This window comes from Oryzias melastigma, linkage group LG8, assembly GCF_002922805.2.
Source record: "Oryzias melastigma strain HK-1 linkage group LG8, ASM292280v2, whole genome shotgun sequence".
Lineage (NCBI taxonomy): Eukaryota > Metazoa > Chordata > Actinopteri > Beloniformes > Adrianichthyidae > Oryzias > Oryzias melastigma.
In genome coordinates this window covers 14803940-14824987 of record NC_050519.1, presented here as the reverse complement: position 1 = coordinate 14824987, position 21048 = coordinate 14803940, and the positions used below count along the sequence as shown (strand labels likewise).

Here is a 21048-nt window from a genome sequence, read left to right as displayed (position 1 = left end):
TAAAAATGTTAATTATAACTATGAAGGTTAAACAAGTATGACTGTTGTAGTTACACATTCTTTTATTTTTATCTGTTTTTTAAGCTTCTGACTCACCAGTAAAACATTTAGATTTGTCATAAATGTTTTGGGTCAGCATCACATATTGTGAGATCTTTAGTGCCCTCTTGCGGTCATTATGAAAAATTGAATCTCCTGAGCTACTTCTGGTAAATTCTTTCAAAAATAAAATATGAAAAAAATCCACTTTTCTTTGCAAAACGTAATAATTAAGAGACAATTTAAAAAAATATATCAAGGCTTCCCCTCTCCTTACCAAAAATGTGCGTGAATCTTATTGTTTTAAAATAAAAAAATGTCCCATTCTCCCATCTCTGTATTAAAATGTGCATAGAGATTCATGCATTTACACAAACGAGTGGCACAATTTTTGCTCGTCACTCTCACTTCTCTCTCTGTGACGCTCGTGTTGCCTCGTGCTCCCACTGAGTGCATCTGCTCTCCTATCTAATCTTTGCCTAAAATCGCAGAGATAATCCAGCATCCATCTGTCCTGAAAGAATAAAAAGAGAAATACATTGTGCTCTTCATGTATGACATTTAACCTCAATATATGTAGCAATAAGGAAAGACGTGTGAAAAACCTCAACATGGTTGTGCAGAAACAACACCAGCCTCGTAAACTTCTTAAATCTTTATTTTTCACAAGGTTATCTCACATTTTATACATTAAATCCCATCTACATTTTTGCATCTTTACAAATTACCACTTCCTTTTTTTTAAATACAGATTCCCATCAGATAATGACACATTTCATCATGAGGGGCGAAAATGAAACAGCCATAAACTGAGACAAATAGGAAACTTGATTAAAGATACACAGCTACAACACTTGGAAATGAAACTGTTCACAGGAATAATCATTCAAGTCTTAAATATGTTGCACTCTAAACAATATAATTCAACCTTCTTTTAACATATATCACAACATATTTTCACTTTTAACATTCTTTTCTTATTCTTAAATTGAATCTATAAAACTTTTTGTTGTAATCTATGTATGACTGCAAAGAACTGCAGTATTGCACAATATGTCAGAATCTTTGCTAGAAAAACACCCGATTGCCCAGGTGTCGTGGCGATGTGACGGAAAGGGTTCTGTGACCGACCGAACACATTCTCTGCAAACCTTAGATTATAAATTCTTCAAATTCATTCACGTGTGCACGCATTCAATCTGTACTAGCGGACAAGTCTGCTTGTTTGAAATCAGGTGGGTATCATGGAGTGTTCGTAAATGAGAGGAACAGAGGGAGAAAGGGCAGGCAGGGTACAGTGCTCATTAAAACATGCTCACCGCACAATTTTCCAGCACCTGCACGCACTGGCTGACACAGATAGGCTGAAAAGCTTTGACCCTCCAACACAGGCATGACTTCGAATTTAGATAGTGAGAATACGAGGAGAAAAATGGAGAAAAGTCGCTGTTTGAACAAAAAGAAAAAATGCAGTTTGTGCTCGGATGTCTGGAAGTACCTCAAGTATCAGACTGTTGTTTCGGCGCATCTTTATGATAAAAATTCTCCAGGAATTTATGACCTAATCAGGTCAAACACCTAGAGATAAGATGGAGAAGCGTAGCTTTGTGCACAAACAAAAATCTGCAAGGTTTTAAACTTCATCAAAAGCACCTTATTTCCTCTCAAAATGAAACAACATAAAAACAGACTGGAAAGACTTCTTCAAGTCACGGCAGAAATGAACCCACGCAGACTTACACAATCATCACGTTTGCATCATCCAAACCCATTTCTTAAATATCACAACTTAAAAATAAATAAAATAAAAACTTTTTTTTCACTTTTCATCTTATTGATTGAGATACTTTAAAAGAAGCAACACCACATTTTGTGGTGACCATTGTTTTAGGATTGCGTCCTTTCAAAATAAAATAATAATAAAAAAAGGTGAAGAGTATGAGTACACAGTTTACACGTGACAGTACAACACAACGCCTGTTGCATGAGCAAAGTGCTGCACATGCAAAAGGCCGACGCACACACCGAAACACACAAACGCTTTGCAAAACGAGACCTGTAGCTCTGAACCCGGGAGAGAGAAAAGTTCTGATTTAGTTAATTTTGTTTGAAAAACAAATCCGTCAGACTCCTGCACGTCCACACATACTGGGATAGAAGCAGATGCACACTCTCAACATGCACAAGATGTAAATGTTGTACAAAAGCACACAGCAGGGCGTTCTGGTACAGCGGTGGCTCTCCTCATCCCTCATTCCTTCCTTTCGTCTCCTTCGTGTCCATCTTTTATGTCAGCTCTGTTTCCTTCTCTCCTTCATGCATGTAGGAGTTGTATCCCGGAGGTTGAACGTACTCCTCAGACTTGTCCCAGTCTGTCACCCACCCTGCTCCTCCTCCTCCTCCTCCTCCTCCTCCATTTGAACCAACCACCGGTTGATTGATGGCTCCGTACTGCCCGCCCCCTCTGTACAGTTCCTCCGTCTCATTGGCTAACTCGTCCTCATCAATTATGCCACACTTCTCCTCACTCGTGTCCTCAATGTCGGCCCACGGCTGCTTTTCTCCCGATGCAAAGAGTCCTAAACAGAGAGAGAAACGTCCGCATTCAGAGCAGAAACTCTTAGCCGAACACTGACTGATCCGAATCCTACCATAGAAAACCACTCCTCCATAATGAACCAGTGAAGCTATGAGGAAGACGTACTGCCACTCCTCTCGGGTCTGAAATGATGTCAATGATTCCTCTTTAGCACCTTCTACAAACCGTACCGTCAAGCTTTTGACAAGTTCTGTGAAAATCACCTTGTGTTTGGTCATGGCTCCAACGATGAGAGGACACACCATTCCAGATAACGTCCCAACGCCGTTTGAGATGCCCATCAGGATGCTGGCGTATCGAGGGGCGATATCCAAATGATTGACATTGAACCCTAAAGGAGAGAGCACAAACACAGCTCTGGGTGATGTCTCTGAAAGCCTCTGTAAGACAGATGTGATGACATCCATTTTTTTCCTTGACTCGGTGTATAAAATATGAATAAAGCTTCCCTCAGCCCAGACTCAGAGGAACTGCTGTACTGAACACCACAGGAGCTGGATGCAGCCAAACTGCAAATCCTGCAGGTTCTATGGGCTTTACAGCAATCTACCACCATTGTAGGGAACAAACCTTCAATATATTTTTACATTTCCAGCTCTACTCCACCAATCGGATGATTGTCTGAACATGTGGAGCTGCTCTTCTGGAAAAAAGAATAATCCTTAAAGCAGGAGTTGCTTTATTAAAGTAGGTTTTAATTTTAAGTATTTATGTACTTGTTGAATCATTTAGAGGCTTTTGTAAAGATTTATGAAGCATGTTTCCAGGATTTATCATTGAAATATGTTTAAAAAAATAGTTCTGGGCTTAAAAATAACCAAAGAATAGAATCCTCACTTATAAAATCCAAATGAAATTCTTGAACTTAATACATAAAATGCATTAATTTGACTTTTTAAAACAAATTATTTCATTTTTATAAGAACATTTCTTTTTCAAATGTTCTATTTAATCAAATTTGAAAATAATATAACGTGGAATTTGTCAGTGACAGCTAGCTCTGCTTTCTTTACAAACATTTTTTAATTTAAATGCAGTTTGTTCTGTAATGAAACAGTGACATATTGATTCTACACTGAGGAGCAGTTCAGGATGTTCTCCAGATGGATAGATCTCTTGATCGCCTTAGACACAAACTCCTGCAGCAATAAAACTTTAAAATTGGGCTCATTAAATCTTAAAATCTTTGCCTAAAGTCACATCTAATGAATGCTACAGCCGATCTAACACTAGACGAGGCATGAAGAAGAAAAATAAACTCACTATTTTTTATATTGAAAGCAAAACTCAATCGTTTTTCTTTTTTTTTTTTTGTATAAAAGTCACTCACCTGAGATTGCAAAGCCGCTGAATCCCACAGCAAGAACCAAGAAAGAAATAGCGATAACTTTGGTGTGAGAGTATCCCACCACCAGCAGGAGGGTGGCCTCCATTCCGAACCCTAAAACAACAAAAAACAACATAAAAACAAGAAAAAAACGAAACAAAGTACTGTGATCTAAATATGTCAAAAATATCTTGTGTGTTTGTTAGCGCATGCTGATGTGACCTTTAAGTTCTGCTAAAATATTAATATGAGTCTAATGCAGCCAGCTGCTGCTCTTCATTCCTAGTGGAAAATGAATACAAATGTCACACAAACTGTTTTTAAGGCAGTTTTTATTTTATAGTTATTTTTATAATATTTAAAAAATGACTAAAAATGAGCCTGCTGAGGGATTTTCCTTACAGTTCTCTCCAGCCTTTCTTTTAAAAAGTCTCACCTCCACAGTTCATGAGTTTCCTGACGTTGGTGGTGGTCATCAGGTTGTGAGTCCTCAGGTAGTCGGCCAGCTGGCCGCCAATAGGCACAATGATCGTCATGACCAGATGGGGCAGAGCGGACACCATCCCCACCTGAAAGACACGACAGTGGAGGGGAGATGAGGCGCCGCAGTGTCAAAACGTGGCAAAGCAGATAATTAAAACAGAAAAAAGACAATATTTCTATGTTTTCTTTTAAATTTTGCTTTAGGTTTTTCCAAAACTGAGAATTCTACAAGATATATTAGTAGGGCTGTTTAAATAGAGAAGCAAATGTGAAAAAATGTTTCAATTTGGAAGAAACATCCAAGTTTGAAATATTTAAACTCAACTTAAGTTTAAATTATTACACAAATACATTCTATAAAAGAAAATACATATAATCCAAGCAAAAGATTTAATCAAAAAAACGTTTTTTTTGGTAACTCTACAAAAAAAAAAACATCTAATTTAAGGGTAAATCCCTAGATACTTAAAATGATTGGATAAACTCACAAAAGTTTGTTTATTTGTTAGGAAAATGTAGATAAACAGAACAAAAAGGCCTTAATTTGCATCTGCAGTCACCAGATTACACAGAACACAATGAAACGTGGATCAAGATGAACCTTTTCAATTAAAACACAATAGCCTTGTTTCCACAGAGTGGTCCAGTACGGTCCGGTCCGGTAAGGACCAGTTAATTCTGCCGAGCGTTTCCACTGAACGGTTTGTTTCCACGACACACGCGTGGTGTAGACCGCGTCATTGTAGAGGGTCTACTAGAAAAGCAGTGGAGGTCATCCAGCAGATCGTCTTTTTCTTGCTTTCAACTTTTTGTTCATCGTTCATAAAAGGAGTTTAATGTCGTTTGAAAGACAATTCCAGTAGACGAATACCGCCGTAAAGAGGAAAACGGAAACGCTATGTTGGAGCTTTCTAATGTCGTCATCACTTTCTGCAGGTCAAGAGTGGCCACAGCGACTCTGTTTTATTTTTCTATGGACCTGCAACTGACGCGGGCCATCAAAAGGTACGGGTTGGAACTGTATAATGGGTCCGTTTAACGATGGAAACACAAATTACTGGACCGCGCAGTAGAAACGAGGCTTAAGAATCCCCGATTTGGAGACTAGTTTGCTGTATGTCACTGGTTAAATTTAGAAAGTTTGTAGACTCTGTTAGTAGACTTTTCTAGATCTTAATGGGATTACAAAATGCAAGATTTTGTCCAAAAGTTTTTTTTCTGCGTGTGGAATTCAGTCTCCTCTATAGGAAGTCCTGATCCTGAATCAGTTTTTTTTCTGTGGGTGAAAATTGATTTTTTTAAATTATTGTTTTTGTCTAACACTGATGGCTTTAAATAGCAGGATTTTGTTTTTCAAATATTTGTCAAAAAATAACTGAAAATAAATTTATTTAAAATTACAAAAAGGGATTTAAGATATACTAATACTATTTATTACAGGACATTTGTAACTTCAAACACTTTTCGTTACTTTTCCACACATGTGGAAAAGAATGGATTACATTATATTTGTATCACTTAACCAATATCATAATATTTAGAAAATAAAAGCACAAACATTGTATTTTCTTTAGAAAGTAACAAATCCAGGGCTCCTTTGAAAAAGAGATTTTTAATCTCAATAGAACTTCCCTGGTTAAATAAAGGTTGAATAAATAAATACATTTTAAAAGTAGATGATCCTATGTGTTATTTTCCACCACTTTTCCTCCAATTAGCATTTACACACATCACAAAGGTTTATAGAGACTCAAAACTTGTGCTCATAGAAGTTATTTCATTTGTTTTTTAGACTCACTTTACTGATTTCAAAGCCAAAGACTTCTTCAAAGTATGCAGGCTGACTGATGAGCAGCAGGTAGAAGGTCCAGCTCCTGCAGAAGTTGGCCACGATGATGGCGTAGACCGGCATGGAGGTGAAGAACTGTCTCCACGGAGTTTTAAATTTCTGCAACCAAAAGCCACACAGAGAGTGAGATCAAAACTTGGCAAATCTAACGAAGGGGAAACAGTTTACCTGAAGGGGATTTAGAAACGCTGAAGACTCCCCGATTGAGTCTTCGATGTATTTCCTCTCCTCAGCTGTGATCGTGGGGTGGGCTGCAGGGCTTTCGTATGACACCAGGACCCAGAACATGTACCAGAAGATCCCAAAGCTGCCTGAGAAAAAAGTAGAAAAGGGTAAAAATGTACTTAAAGTCAAACTCTGAGAAAAAATGTGTTTTCCTTTTTATTTTTTCTGATGATCGAGGACTCACATATATATATATATATATATATATATATATAGAGTCCCTTAATAAAAATCAGTAAACTCAAGCATACTTTTTTAAAACTAAATTTAAGATAATATACTTTTAGTTTACCTTTAGAGTATGTATTAAAGGCTGTAAGCTAGCTGGACAGCATGTAAACAGAACTCTCAACAATGTGAAAGGGGGGCGGGGTTGCTCTGTGCCAACGGCCCCGCCCACAACTCAGAAGTGATTTACTGTCCAGAAAATAACACATTTTTGAGTTTTTGACATTATCATAGTAAAAAATAGATGCAAAGATGATCAAAGTTGGTCTTTAAATAAGCAATAAATAGAAAACTGGTGTGAAAGTTTGGAGATTTTTTTCAAAAAATGAAGATTATGCAGCTGATAAATACAAAAAAGAGTATTAGAGTACTAACCATAGACATAAAATACAGAAGGCCACCCGATGTATTGCACCAGTATCCCAGCTAAAGGCATAGCCACTACTGCCCCTGCGTAGGATCCTGGGAAATCACACACATAAAAATAAGTTTTTGAATCAACAAAATGCATTATATTTATTTTAAGGCGCTCTAAATAAACCTTTAGAATCATTTTTAAAATTAATCTAAACAGGTCTGTGGAATTCAGGGAAAATGTTACCACAAAAGGCTGTTGTGGCTAACCGACTTCTCTCCAGAGGAGGCGCCCACTTAGCCCAGATCCCATGGCAGGCGGGGTATGATACACCCTGAGGGGCAAAAGAAAAAAAGTAAAGTCTGACAAGACAAACACACACGCACAATCTCTGTGTCGTACCTCGACAAGGCCTTGACATATCCTGACGAGGATGACGCAGCTGTAATGGCAGCGGGCCGCAGATGGAATCAGCATGTTGAGCGTGGATGTGGCCACTATGGCGAAGCCAAACACTCTTAAAAAAAGACAAACAGACTTCCTCAGATTGAACAGTGAGAATAAATTGGATCAAATAGGACATTTGGGGCTTCGATTGAGCAAAACCAACCTGTTTGCTGCAAATTTTTGACATATAAATCCACCCGGGATCTGTGTGACTATGTAGCCCCAGAAGAAGGAGCCGTGGATCATCCCCACTGTCTCTGGATCCCAGGTGAACTGTGCAGCCTGTCAGGACGAAACACAGCGCGATCTTTAGTTTTAATTAATGATATTATCGTTCCTTTCCATATATCCAAGTTAGTGAGAAATGAAATCCCTTCTTACCACCAGCACTTCCTTGTTGCCTTTGTAGACAGTGTGGTCGTTGACCATGCTCACGATGGCCACACCCAGGTTGCAGCGGATACCAAAGGAGATGCAGAAGCCCAGGCCAGACAGGATGGCGATGATGTACCGCCTGGGCAGACCGAAGCAGGTGCAGTCCACCACGGGCAGTTCCTTCTCCTCCACCAGCTCAGGGCGGCCCTCTGCCGACAGCTCAATGGTTTCTCCATTCGGCTGGCGTTTCTCGATCAACCTGAGAGCAGAGAAGATGGTGGGATACATCGTCTGAAAAAAGTTTAGATCCCGAAACGACTTTAGGTTTTAAAAATGTCTGTTTACATGATTAAATATTTTTTAAAAATATATATTATTTTCTTAATTAGCATTTATTTAATTTAGAGTAGTTAGTTACATTTATAAATTAATGGCTGAGGTTCACATAGATGATAAACTTTGTAGGTTTTTACATCCCTGTTGACCTAAAGATGTCTTGTTTGCTCAACTCTACCTCCAGAATGCACAGATTTAATATGCAAAGCAAAAGTTTGGTAAAAAGTGATTTGAGCTTTTGTCAGATGTAAAAAAAAAAAAATAATGAATAAAATCACATTTTGAGAGATGCTAGGTTCTTTTAATATTTTTGCTTTTGCTCGTGCCGTAAAAAATAGGCGTAATTAATATATTATTTATAAAAAATGTCATGAATACAAATCCAAATTTCTTAAAGGCTAAAGTAAGATTATGTGGCTCCTTCTAAGTTTTAATCAGTTCAAAACGAGCCGAAATGACTCTTTTACTGTTAAAGGTTGCAGACACTAGTCCACGGACCAAGGTCAGGACAATGCAAAAACTGAATCTTCAAAATAAAAGACCATTATTTAAAAAAAAACAAAAAATGTGTCTCAATGACTAGAATTGTAGTCTTATCACTCTTTTCTTATCCTTTCGGCAGATTATTTCCTTAGTTAAGCAAATCTTCCAATGAGGTAAGAACTTTTGACTTATTTTTAGGGGTGTTTTTTTTCAGTGTAATTTACTAATTAAAGTGGTAAAAATATCTAGAGGTTTCTAGATACATAAAAACCAAATCTTGGTTCATACAGCATCAATAGTGCATCCACATTGCATAAAATATCCTGTGTTCGTGTGAAGCATGCAAATGAGTGCATTGTATTGTCATTTATTTAATTTTACTGTTGGTTTTGCAGGTATTCTTTTATTGTTTATTTATGATTTCTGTGAAAGCTCCTCTAGCTGTTACAATTTTCGATATGACAATAAAAACTGATGCAGACATCAGATTGTTTTATCCTTTTTTTGCATTTGTCCCTATTAAGTAAATCTGAAAAAAGCACAAGTTTAAAGTTACTTTACTGTTTTTAACCAAAATCTAATTTTTTCATGAATTTCTTAAGCAATATTAAGTACTCAAATGCTCAATTATCCTTTAATAGAAACTAAAAAAACTAAAAAAGTAATATTTTTGAAGATTTGACTAAAACTTCTAATCATGTAGGTGGGAAACATGAATAACATTTAAAAATAGAGTTTGACAGTCTAAATTTAATGTGTCTAAAAATACAGATTCACAGCACCAAGATGTTTTCCACTAATTTCCTTTTTTTGCGTCACAGATTTGACATCATTTGTGTGTCCGTCACACACGCACGGACACGCGCCTCCATGCAGACAGCACGCTCCATGTTGGGGTCGTGTCCGACTTGGTGAGTCCCAGCATGTGGAAGCACATGTCACTAGTTGGGCAGCAGAGGCTGCATGTTCTTTTCCATGTCATCTCATTAAGGATCTGAAGCTACTGTTTAATTAGTCAACCAAACCACCAAAAAAAAACCCATAAAACATAAATGCCTTCATTTATAGTCAACAAAATGATCCAATTGAATGATATAATTATTGCATAATTTTTTATGTTAAAAAAAAGTTGTTAATTTTTGTAAATAGATTGTGGTAAAAAAAAAAATTATACTCAATATTTTAATATTTAAGAAGCAAACCTAAAATTGTCCTTTTTCCTAAATACTCCACATTTCCTTTAATCCCACACATTTAAAGCTTTAAAAAAAACTTTTCACGCTATTGTTTAAGAATCACGACTCAGATTTTTTATCAAGTAGCATCTTCCCGTGTGGCTTTTTTTCCACAGGAGTCACACAGAGGAGTCAGAAGAGAGGCCATCTGTGTTTTACAACCCAAATACCCTCAACAACAGTTCCCCACTAACACACACACACACACACACACATTGGGCCAGAATACCTCTGTTTAATCAGACACGATGCCACAGTTTCCAACACGTTCCTATTTTATCTTTGTTGTGTGTTTCTGGTCATGTTTCAGTTCACTGCAATGCACAGCCGTGTGCCGACCATCCACTTTGTGTTAGGCTGATCTAGTTAGTCAATGAGCTGGAGAATCATTCCAGAAAAAAAAAAAAAAAGACGTGATGAAGGTTTTAAGGTTTGTTGTACTTTTAGAAATAAAAAACCCTGGCCTTCAATATGTCCCAAAATAAGACTTTCATGATGATAACTTATTCAGGAAGGTTAACACAAACCCAGTCAGACTGTGGAGCCGGTTAATTATTGATATGTTTTTGAGTCAGATAAATTATTCACTCCTGCTTTTACACCATAATCTGTCACTATCTATTTATCTGTTGGCTTGCACGCCCTGTTCTCTGCCTGTTTTCAACAAGATGTTGTTACAGAATGCGGACCGCTCTCTCTCCCTCCCATCTCCCCACAGCAGCTCATAATCTCTTTACAACCACAAAAAAAATTCTATATGCAAATACAATGAATAAATCTTGAATCTGTGATCCTAAAGGATTCAACACGATGGGTAACAGAGGAGAAATACTTCATGAAGCAACGCTCTTGGATCTGTAAGAGATTAACAGGCATGCAGACTCTCCCGCTCTCTTAATCTGCCTCAGCGTTCAGATTAGGATTACAAAAATGATTTACTTCCGGAAATGAATATGGAGGGGCGGTTCTGTACATTCCCTCTTTTGATCGGGTCACACGTTTCGTGCTGACCCGAAATAGTGAAGTCATTAATGTTGGTGCAGTGGATAGCAGGCATGGTTCGAATCCCTGAGTTATTATGTGTGAATTTTCTCTGGAAACTCCAGCTTTTTCACGCAGTCAAAAAAAAATGCTTCATGGGCTGAGTGGTGTCTAAAGTGTCCCTTAGGTGATCTGTTCCAAATGTATTCCCCCTTAGCTCCGTAGCTGGGATGCACTTCCATAACACCACTCCTGCACAGAACTAAATGGGAATAGAGGATGGATGTGCATGAATTTTAAAATCTAATATTATAAAAATAGTTGAATAGTATTATCCTTTTAGTTTCGATCATCTTTTGATCAATTCTAAAATTGTTCCCTGTGATTTTTTAATTAGGATTTAGCCATTTTTTAGCCAAAATCTGTGTTGTCTTGTAGGACATAGTTTCTGTAGAACGGCAGGAGTTCATTAGAAATTTGCCTATGAGTTTTTGTGGGTGGGAGCAATCCCGCCCCTTTTCCTGTCCCCATTTCTGAGAGCTCAGAGAAGAAAGTTCATGGCCTGATTTATGTATTTTCTACATAAAAATATATTATTTTTTAAACTTCTCCTGGTTCACATTGATTTGAAAAAATAAATACTGAAATGCAGTTAAATCTTAATGTTCCTCATGTATCTCCTCCGTCATGAGAAAAATGCCCCAATTTAATGTTAAAAGCACCAAAAACACAATTTTCATTGGAGTGGGTCTTTAAAATACAACTGAGGACTGAAGTTCCTCAGTGCTGAAAAAATGTGCTGACTAGCCTCCAAAGTCAGTGTCTTGCTTCTGAGTCGGGCAGGCCTTCAGGAGCGGCTTCATTAGACATCGGCAGGCTGCAGCTTGACACCTGCCCATATGGTACGAGCTAACGAGACAAGCCCACAGCACAAACGCCGCTTCATTACAGATGCCTTCTTCTAAAGGGCAAACAACCCCGTGAGTCCAAAACAGTAGGACAGTATCTAACAAATGTGGTGAGTTAAAGAGCTAATCAACCTGCCGTCTAAATACTTTTTGTGAGTTAGCTGCTAGGTTGGTTAGCGTGCAGCATACGTGTTTGTTCTCATTTAGAGCTCAAAGTACTGATGGGGAGCAACTCCCACGGAGCTCCTTCTGTTCGTTTAGGGAGGAGCTGATGGTCCTCAAACCATGAGTCAGAAAGAAAAAGCAGCCCCGAGAATATCACAACCCTCATACAGACAGATTTAGGGATGAACTGTACATTAAACTGAGGTCGCCAGAAAAACAAACTTCTAGCAGATTGAGGACATTCATCAAATCAAACCAAACCACACAAGACCCGACCAAACCAGACCATACCAGATAAAAACAGACCACATATCAAATCAAGTGAAGCGAACTCACAACAAACCAGACCAAACAAGACCAGACTAGACCAGAAATCAAATTAAATCAGACTAGACTAAAAATCAAATCAAATAAGCTCAAACCAAACCAAACCAGACCAGCCAAAACCAGAAATCAAATCAAGTGAAGCAAACTCAAAACAAACCAGACCAGACCAGACTAGACCAGAAATCAAATCAGACCAGACCAGAAATCAAGTGCAGCAAACTCAAATCAAACCAAACCAAACCAGGCCAGACCAGAAATCAAATCAAATCAGACCAGACCAGAAATCAAGTGCAGCAAACTCAAAACCAAACCAAACCAGGCCAGACCAGAAATCAAATCAAACCAAACCAAACCAGGCCAGACCAGAAATCAAACCAAATCAGACCAGACCAGAAATCAAATCAAACCAAACCAGACCAGCCCAGACCGGAAATCAAATCAAGTCTAGTCAAGGAAAGTCAAATCAAATCAAACCAGACCAGACTAGACCAGAAATGAAATCAAATCCGACCAGAAAACAAGTTAAATCAGACTTGAAATCAGTTCAGCTCAAACCAGACCAGCCCAGGCCAGAAAACAAATCAAGTCAAGGGAAGTAAAATCATCAAATCAGACCAAACCAGACTACAACAGAAATCAAATAAAATCAGACAGGACCAGACCAAACCAAACCAAACCAAATCACATCAGACCAGAAATGAAATCAAATTAGAACAAAAAACAGACCAGATATCAAATCAAATTGAATCAAATCAGATCAGACCAAACCACACAAGACCAGAAATCAAATCAAATCAGATCAGATCAGACCAAACCAAACCACACAAGACCATATATCAAATCAAATCAGATCAGATCAGACCAAACCACACAAGACCAGAAATCAAATCAAATCCAATCCAACTTATTTTATAAAGCACTTTGCAAACGTAATCAATACAAAGTACTTTACAAGCTTAAAACAATAAAAATTTGAAATGTATAAAAATGTCTCAATTTATTCATAACTTAATACATTTTTAACATTAACTCTACAAAACATTTGGCAAAACATTTCTTTATAGTTATTTACTTCAACACTAGAAAACAATTTATGATTTAACCCACACAATTTAAAGATCTGACTTCCTTTAAATAAGAGCTGAAAACATTTAAAACAGTATTTTGGTTAAAATTTCCTGTCATATTGGAATTTTGTTGAGAAAAACAATAACAAACACAATTTTTAGAAGTGGTTTCTTTGCGTTAAATTTTACTTTATGCATTTAACCTTCAATTATGCTTTGAGATTAACTATTCAAACTGATTATTTCATATGAAACTATGAGATTGGAAGGCAGCTAAAAGAAAAAACAAACTTTTTAGACAGTGACAAAGCAGGATTTATCATTTGAATTAATAAATTCAATAATAAATGTGGCATCAACTACCAACAGTTAAATATAATAAAACCTTTAATTTTAACGTTTATATTATTGCAGTTCGTGTATGTGCAATAATCTCACGTGCTTTATTAGTCTGAGTTAAAAGTTTCTAGTTTGGGTGAGTTTTCTCCTTAATTCCCTCACATGAATAAGGCAGAAAAAGAGCAAGAGAGTGAATTTCCTACATAACAGCAGTTCTTCACACTTATATTCAAATATTTATCTTTTCTTTTCCAGCAAAAAGGAAAAGTGTTTTTTATTTGATTATCAACCATACAATGAAATTATTCTGTGAAAGTGTACTATTGATCATTTCTTTGTGAGCCTCTATCCATCCCTAAAGTGAACAGATTGGGTCTCGGTGGGACTGTGTCACCCAGGGAGACGCCCTCCTCCCCATCCTGTCACTTCGCCTTTTCCCCCTCTCTCTCCTTTGGAAACACACGATCTATTGTACAAATAATCACCTGCATGACCTTCGTGAACTCAATATTATTTAAAAAATACTCTTTTAATCAATAAGCATTATCAGTTAAAATGAGTCAAGAAGGTACAATAATTTATTGTAACGTGTTTTTTTTTTTTTTTGTCTTTTCACTCCAACCCAGCAACTGAAGCAGTTCAGACATGCAGAAGCTGCACTGATATCATGCATACTAACAGCACTGCTGCCAGAAACCAGCCATGCGGGGTGGTTGCAGCTGACTCCTCAAACTGCTCGGCTACAGTAAATACATCATCTGTGAATGCTTTTGCACAGTGTGGACGTCAGCATGCTTCTGCAAATACACACAAAATATATCAAGAAATCTTTTTTTTTTACTAAAGGGTTTGGGTGAATGGCAATAAAATTGCACAAAAGTAGGTAAAAATTGGAAATCCTCTGACAAAAAACTAATGCAAATATTTCCAATAATTACCGCAGAATTTCTCACCTGAATATTTTATTTGGAGCACTTCGAATGAAAACTGGAAGGTGGGAACACAGAAATGCACTCTGCTGCACGTAAAATGGATTAAATATGGATTACTTGTTATATTCTGTGTTGCATTGGGTGTTGTGAAACATAAGCTTTGGCGTTGTAGCCAAGCAATCCTGCAGATGCACTGGTCAATTCATTTTAAAGTCTTTTCATAACTAGTGGAGGACATTTTTATACCTGTCAGATACAGGAGCTTTGGTGATTAGAGTTCAGGTTAAAGAGTTTTGGATAAACGTGCATGCATTTTTTAAAGGCTTTTGTTTAAAAATGTAACGGTATAGAACAGATGTGGAGTTTGTGGTGTTTAATATAGAAACAAGAAATGCATTCTGATAGAGAAAAAGCCTAAATAATAGATGAACTCCTGGCTGCTTCCATCACGGTTTTCTCTTTGCAGTGCTCTCATCTAGTTACACCATGCAGGGACGCCCTGCTTGCCAATACTTAACACATTTTATTGTTAATAGCTGCAAAAAAAGCATGTTATTAATCTATCTGCACCTAAAAGTCACTTGATCAGCTGAAGAAATGTCCTCTAAAGTTTGAATGGGGTCCAGAGCATCATATTTCCGACAGCATCCGCTCAGGCTGTGTGCACACGTGGCTTCAGACCAATGAGAGAGGAAGAGAAAAAGCCTGAGATTTGTTAAATCTAGGAGACCCCAGTGGATTGAAAGTGTCCTGTGCCCGTGCATCAGCAGATGAAGGAGGAGACAGCGGCCGGAGGAAGTGACATGGGCTGGGATGGAGTGAGTGGGAGGGGAGAGTTCAGGGATTTGCATGGCTCGACAGCTGGACTGAAAAACAGGCTATTTCAGGACGGGATTTATACGTTTGGTTGCTACCTCAAATCCAGAGAGAGTGAAAGCTTAACGGTTATTGCAAGGAGCTCCATCAGTGTATTTAATCTCTTTCTTTTTACCTTGACATTTTGGGGTCCATCAGTCTACAATTCATTTGTGCTGATTGTTTTCAAACACTGTGAGAACCAGCAAAAGTTGAGAGGAATGGACCACATAAATTATGTTGTATTGGACACTTAAAAGATTTATCAAACTTTCATCATTACATTTCCTATCAATCTGGAATGTTTTGTATCAATTATATGAAAAGTGCTTTAAAAATTGTGTAAATCCAATTACGGATGTGAAATTTTCAATCTATCTTGATTATAATCAGCAATTTAAAAAAATGTCATGCATTTTACAATCCTAATAAATAAAGTTTTTACGGGTAAAGTTTTAAAAACTTTATTTGTGAGGACAAATTTAAAAATGTCAGATGGATGGATGGATATAGATAGATAGATAGATAGATAGATAGATAGATAGATAGATAGATAGATAGATAGATAGATAGATAGATAGATAGATAGATAGATAGATAGATAGATAGATAGATAGATAGATAGATAGATTTATGTAGCGTGCAGGTCATCATGGCACTGACTAAGGCACGGACATATTACATAACCAGACTTTCTTCTAATCTGAAATATCGCTTTGACCACAAATGACAAATATAATCAACTATAGAAAAAAACAATTCACATCACATATCCATTTTACGCACTTTTTTTTTAAGTCAAAGCTCTCCAAAGCGCACTGCGCACAGATTTCGTGATGTTCGGGAACCTCAAACTAACAGTTAAATCTCTCCCCGTTAGAAATAGATAAACTTTTATTCTCTTATTTAGTCTAAAAGTTACTGTCTGGGGGACAGGAGCGCGTGGAAACCCACCATAACGCCTCTGCATCCCGCGCACCAAAACGCGTAAAAATCCAAATCTGGCACAGGTCAGGACAGTGGAAGGAACGCTCGTCATAAATGCATACCTGTGAATTTTCCCCAGAGTTTTGCCCGCCACCGCCTTGAACCTGTCTGGTCGGATCTCCATCCTTGCAGCTCCTTGACCCGGCCGGTGTGCTGATGTCCTGCGCGCGCGCCTTTCGTGCCTGAGCGCGCACCGGTTCCTCCCCGGCTCTCTATCTCACCCCTCCCTGCACGGACCTGCATGCTTCCCTCAGCTGGGCCGCAGGCAGGTGTACGAGCCTCTTTCCTCCAGGGTAAGTTCATGCAGCTTTGGATAGATTTGAATATAACGAGGTTTACTGGAAAAAAAGAAACAACAGAAGCTCCAGATGAGCAGCTATTAAGCAGGGAAAACTAGATTTTGGATTATTTTAGCACATTTTAGTAAACAGAAACTTCTGTTTTGATCTCAACAATAAAAATAAACATTATGATGCTACACTTTTCATAACCTCCTTTCTTCCGTCTGTTTATTTTAGTTTGGGAAAACCTATCATTAAAAAGCATGCAGGTAGACTGATTATGATGTGGTCTTCTGAAACAGCAGATCACATTAAAAAATGGTTGTTTTGAAAACCTTTCAGTCTGAAAACCCTTAAAGGTAAAAAAAAATGAACATTATGCCACAGTACCTAAATGCTACATAAATCAGAACTAGGGCTGTTACAAGCTTTGAGCGTGTCTGACGTAGTTCTCACAACTGTAATTACTGGCATTACTGTACACATAATTTTTTTAAACACCCTTTTTGCACCTTTGTCTACAGTAATATGCAACTCTTATCAATATAGTAAATATTTTGTGTTCCAGAATTTCTGAAGGTGTTTTTTCCCCTAACCCTCAAGAATCAGTGAACTGCACATAATAGTGAGTTTTTTTTCTTCATTTTTTTTTTTCAACGATCAGCTTTTGAAAGTATTATTTTGCTTCTGATTTGAGAAAAAAAGAATAGGTGAGTAATATATTTTACTTTTTAGTTATGCACATACCAAACTATATGTAGTTTTTAACTGGAATAACTAAATAATCCAATTTAAACAACCTTACTAAGTCCTCATGGACGCATGAAGCAGACACCCCAATGAAAATCATATTTTTAACATGATCTTGTAGTATTTTTTCAAAATGGAGGACATACAACTTTAATATGGAGGACATATTAAAGTTGCTTTCTGAGTGTTTCTTTATTTATATTATTGTGGATCAGGAGCAGATGAAACTTTGCCATTTAACGTTTGCAGCTGTGCTACAGTTGAGTCAGAAGCTCCCTGTTCCCCTCCATTATGATTCGTCCACTTGCAGACAAATAGATCCGTGAATGTCTTTGTTTTCCTCATCTGAACTGACATCTGAATCAAATCTGGATAGCTCTAATATCGCTTGCCATTGTTGTTGCACCGGCAATGTTAGGTTGGAGGTGTGAGGGGCTGTAAGCTAGTGGGAGAACGTGTAAACAAAAAGATTATGGGAAGTGAGAGCAGGCTAACTTGAACGCCAAACTCCTGCCGCTCCGCAGAAAATGCTAGAAAATGTCCCTGAAAATGACAAAAAATAACACAGTTGTAATTAAAAGCACTCTGGGAACACTTATAGCATTTGTTTAAGTAGCAAAAATTTTACAAATTTGACTTTTGAATCATATTTTGTACTGTTATTAATGTTAGTTCTTCAATTGTTTCATTGCTCTGTAATGACCGGTGATGTGTTCAAGGTGTAACCTGCCTTCCTTTAAAACTTTCACCAGGAAAATATATTTGAGAGAATATCACAAACAAAATTATTTTTGCATCTCATGACTAAACCAATTTTTTTTTCTCGCTTCTATTGGTTCAATCAAAATCAGGAATTTCCTGAAACTATTTTTATTTAAAAAAAACACAAGGATGTGATACAAATGTTCACTTTTTCATCAGATTTTCATGATAGCACATGTGGTTTTTACTTATTTGCACACGTTTATGCTCTAAAACACAGAAAAAAACTTTTTTTTTTTTTTTAGTAATATCACAGGAAAAATAGTCAAGCTGATGCCATCGAGATGTTTATTCAAGTTGTCACAGCTCACTGTACAACACTGCTACATTGCATATTTACTGGAAGACGTGTTCAAACTTCCGTTTTGCGAGGTAAAATGAATCGGCTGTAATACTCTGCTTTCTAAATGTATATATATTTTTTTGGTTCTCATCAGAAATGTTCAAACACGCACGCTCACACAGTCATGCATCACAGTTTCTCAGCTCAGAATGATTTCATGCAAACTAAGAAAAACAAAACCAACATAAAGCTTATTTAGACTGTTGTGACTTTGAGAGTCGAGCTGGACTGTTGGTGGTTTGAACTGTTTAATACTTCAAAATAAAGTTCTCTTTGATAAAGCATCAACTCCCTTTTAAATTGTTTAAAAAAAGAGTTGGAAGTTACATTGAATTCACCAGCAGTTATATACAAATTTTTTGGCTCATCAACACTTTAGTATTTGCTGAAGATAAAGCTGAAACACAGATTCCTCCTCTGATAACGATCAAATCTGTCAATCCTTAAAGTCTAAAGGCTTGTTATCCACTGTTCCACGACTTTTCCTCCAACACTTTGGTTTAAAATAATGTCCTTTCACAAGCGAGGTCTGGAGCCCCTTCAGACCCCCGTGTCTTGCTCCTCCTCTTCCTCATCCTCCTGTTGGGGCAGAAGCTGGTACTGCTCGTTGCCCACCGGCAGGAAGTTGATCCTGTGATGACCCTCGTCCTCCTGGGAGGGAGCGTGGTGGGAGTTGGACTCCAGCTGATCGGTGGAGTTGCATTTGGTGTACAGCTCACGGTGCATCTCATGGCCAGCTCCTTCTGGGGATGGAGTGTCGCGTGTGCCGCGGGTTTTTAACACCGAACGAATGTAGCCGATTGGCACCGGTAGGCTGGCGAAGACTATAAGCGAGATGATCATAGCCAGGGCCCAACCTGGGTACTCGAGAGTCATCTCAGAAGCCTGAAAAGACGGGGAGAAAGAATCAGTGTAAGGAAAGTATAATCAGCCTTTAGGCAGAACTTAAAAAAAAAACAGTGTTTTTTTCTATTCATTTCAAACTTATTTTTGGTATTTTTTCAAAGACAGACTCCGATTAAAATTGTGTTTTTAACATGTTTTTAACATGTTTTTGTGGCATTTTTCGAATGATATATAAATAAAACTCTTTTTTTTTAGTATTTTTTATTTATACAGTGATGAATCAGGAGATTTTAAAAAAGCAGTTTGAAAAAGAAATTATTTGTGACGCAGAAAATACAATGGCCAAGCCATTAAACTCTTAGCCACGAGGAGGGAAAGGGGAGCAGGGTCGCCCCCACATTAACACTCCCGCCCACAGCTCAGAGGCAAATTTCTAATGAACTTCTGCTCCTCTGCAGGAACTATGTCCTTAGAAAACAAGAGTTTTTTTTAAATTTTGTCTAAAAATGGCACAATCATTATCAAAAAAACAATGGGAATGATTTTAAAATAGATCAAAAGAAGATCTGAGTGGGACTTTGGGAGAATTACTACATAAAAAACCCATCATCCATTAGATATGTTTGTTTAGTTTAAATATATTTGAACATTTTTGACGCCTTGAAGAGCTCTATGCCTCATTACTAAAAGTGTTTTTTTAACAAAAAATGATAAACATCAGATATGCAAAAAACAGCAAATTCCTACTCAAATTTTACAATTTATGAGCTTATTTTTTTTAAATAAAAGCAGTTAAAGTAAAACACTTGAAAGTTTGAAACTCTTCGCTCAGAAGCTTAGAGTGTGCAGGTCATGCTTGAGAGGAAGACAGAAGTGAATTCCAGCTGCCAATCCAAATACAAACTAAAATGGTCAAAGAAAATTTCAGGACATATACAGTATACTACATACATACTACCTTTGATCACCTACAAGACTAAAAAAAAAAAATTGGAGGAAGGAAAGTTGTGAAAGCCTGAAAAACAGATCAACTGTCACTGTGCATTAAAATCAAGTTTTACTGTAAATCCTGATTATCTGATTACATATAAACAGCATGACAACTTACTGTTTGTTGGTTCCAGGCAGTGTAAGTGGGCCCTTTGAAGATCATACGCAACAAACTAGCAGCCAAAAGCCCCACCATGGCCAGCAAGCACACATACTTCCACAGATACTTGTACACCACTGGAGGGCGCCACTTGAGCATGATTTCAATATCATCTAAAAAGCTGCAGATGGAGAAAACACTTAGGAAAAAATTAAGCTGAGCACTAATAAATGAGAATTAAGCATATCATACCGATCTGTGCCGTAAACCCACGCCACACTGATCGTCTCAAAAATTACTACAATGACCAGAGGTAAAGTTGCAGAGTAGTCGTCAAACATGGTCACAAAGTAGTTGCCAGATCGCTGGGTGAACAATAATCCAATAAGGAAGCCCAAAGCACAGCTAGACACTAAAAAAAAAAAAAAAAAAAA

General features: G+C 37.5%; 2 protein-coding genes across 2 annotated transcripts in view; both read right to left on the bottom strand.

Moving 5' to 3' along the window:
* Positions 1 to 679: 679 nt before the first annotated feature.
* On the bottom strand, positions 680 to 16768 carry slc17a7a (solute carrier family 17 member 7a). The gene is made up of 13 exons (XM_024272936.2): positions 16605 to 16768; positions 7934 to 8186; positions 7716 to 7834; positions 7508 to 7622; positions 7352 to 7439; positions 7126 to 7212; positions 6466 to 6608; positions 6247 to 6396; positions 4402 to 4534; positions 3969 to 4079; positions 2842 to 2969; positions 2691 to 2760; positions 680 to 2618 (listed from the first exon to the last, which is right to left on the bottom strand). Exons 1-13 carry the CDS (start codon positions 16664 to 16666, stop codon positions 2326 to 2328), a joined length of 1752 nt encoding a protein of 583 aa, XP_024128704.1. The 5' UTR covers positions 16667 to 16768; the 3' UTR covers positions 680 to 2325.
* A 1832-nt stretch (positions 16769 to 18600) lies between these two features.
* slc6a16a (solute carrier family 6 member 16a) overlaps positions 18601 to 21048 on the bottom strand; it is a 14799-nt gene continuing 12351 nt past the window's right edge. Inside the window, exons 10-12 of the mRNA XM_024271339.2 lie at positions 20867 to 21026; positions 20633 to 20795; positions 18601 to 19563 (exon numbers count right to left, since the gene is read on the bottom strand). Of these exons, the coding sequence (XP_024127107.1) occupies positions 19219 to 19563; positions 20633 to 20795; positions 20867 to 21026 (668 nt within the window). The 3' untranslated portion in view covers positions 18601 to 19218. The remainder of the gene's footprint in view (positions 19564 to 20632; positions 20796 to 20866; positions 21027 to 21048) is intronic.

Bases quoted from the DNA above. Each gene is read 5' to 3' on its own strand.
- slc17a7a (XM_024272936.2), bottom strand. From the start codon at position 16,666: ATGGAGATCCGACCAGACAGGTTCAAGGCGGTGGCGGGCAAAACTCTG. The intron at 7,835-7,933 runs GTAAGAAGGGAT...TCGTCCTGACAG, and splicing joins GCAACAAGGAAGTGCTGGTG to GCTGCACAGTTCACCTGGGA. The intron at 2,970-3,968 runs GTGAGTGACTTT...TCTCTCCTTTAG, and splicing joins CAGCGGCTTTGCAATCTCAG to GGTTCAATGTCAATCATTTG.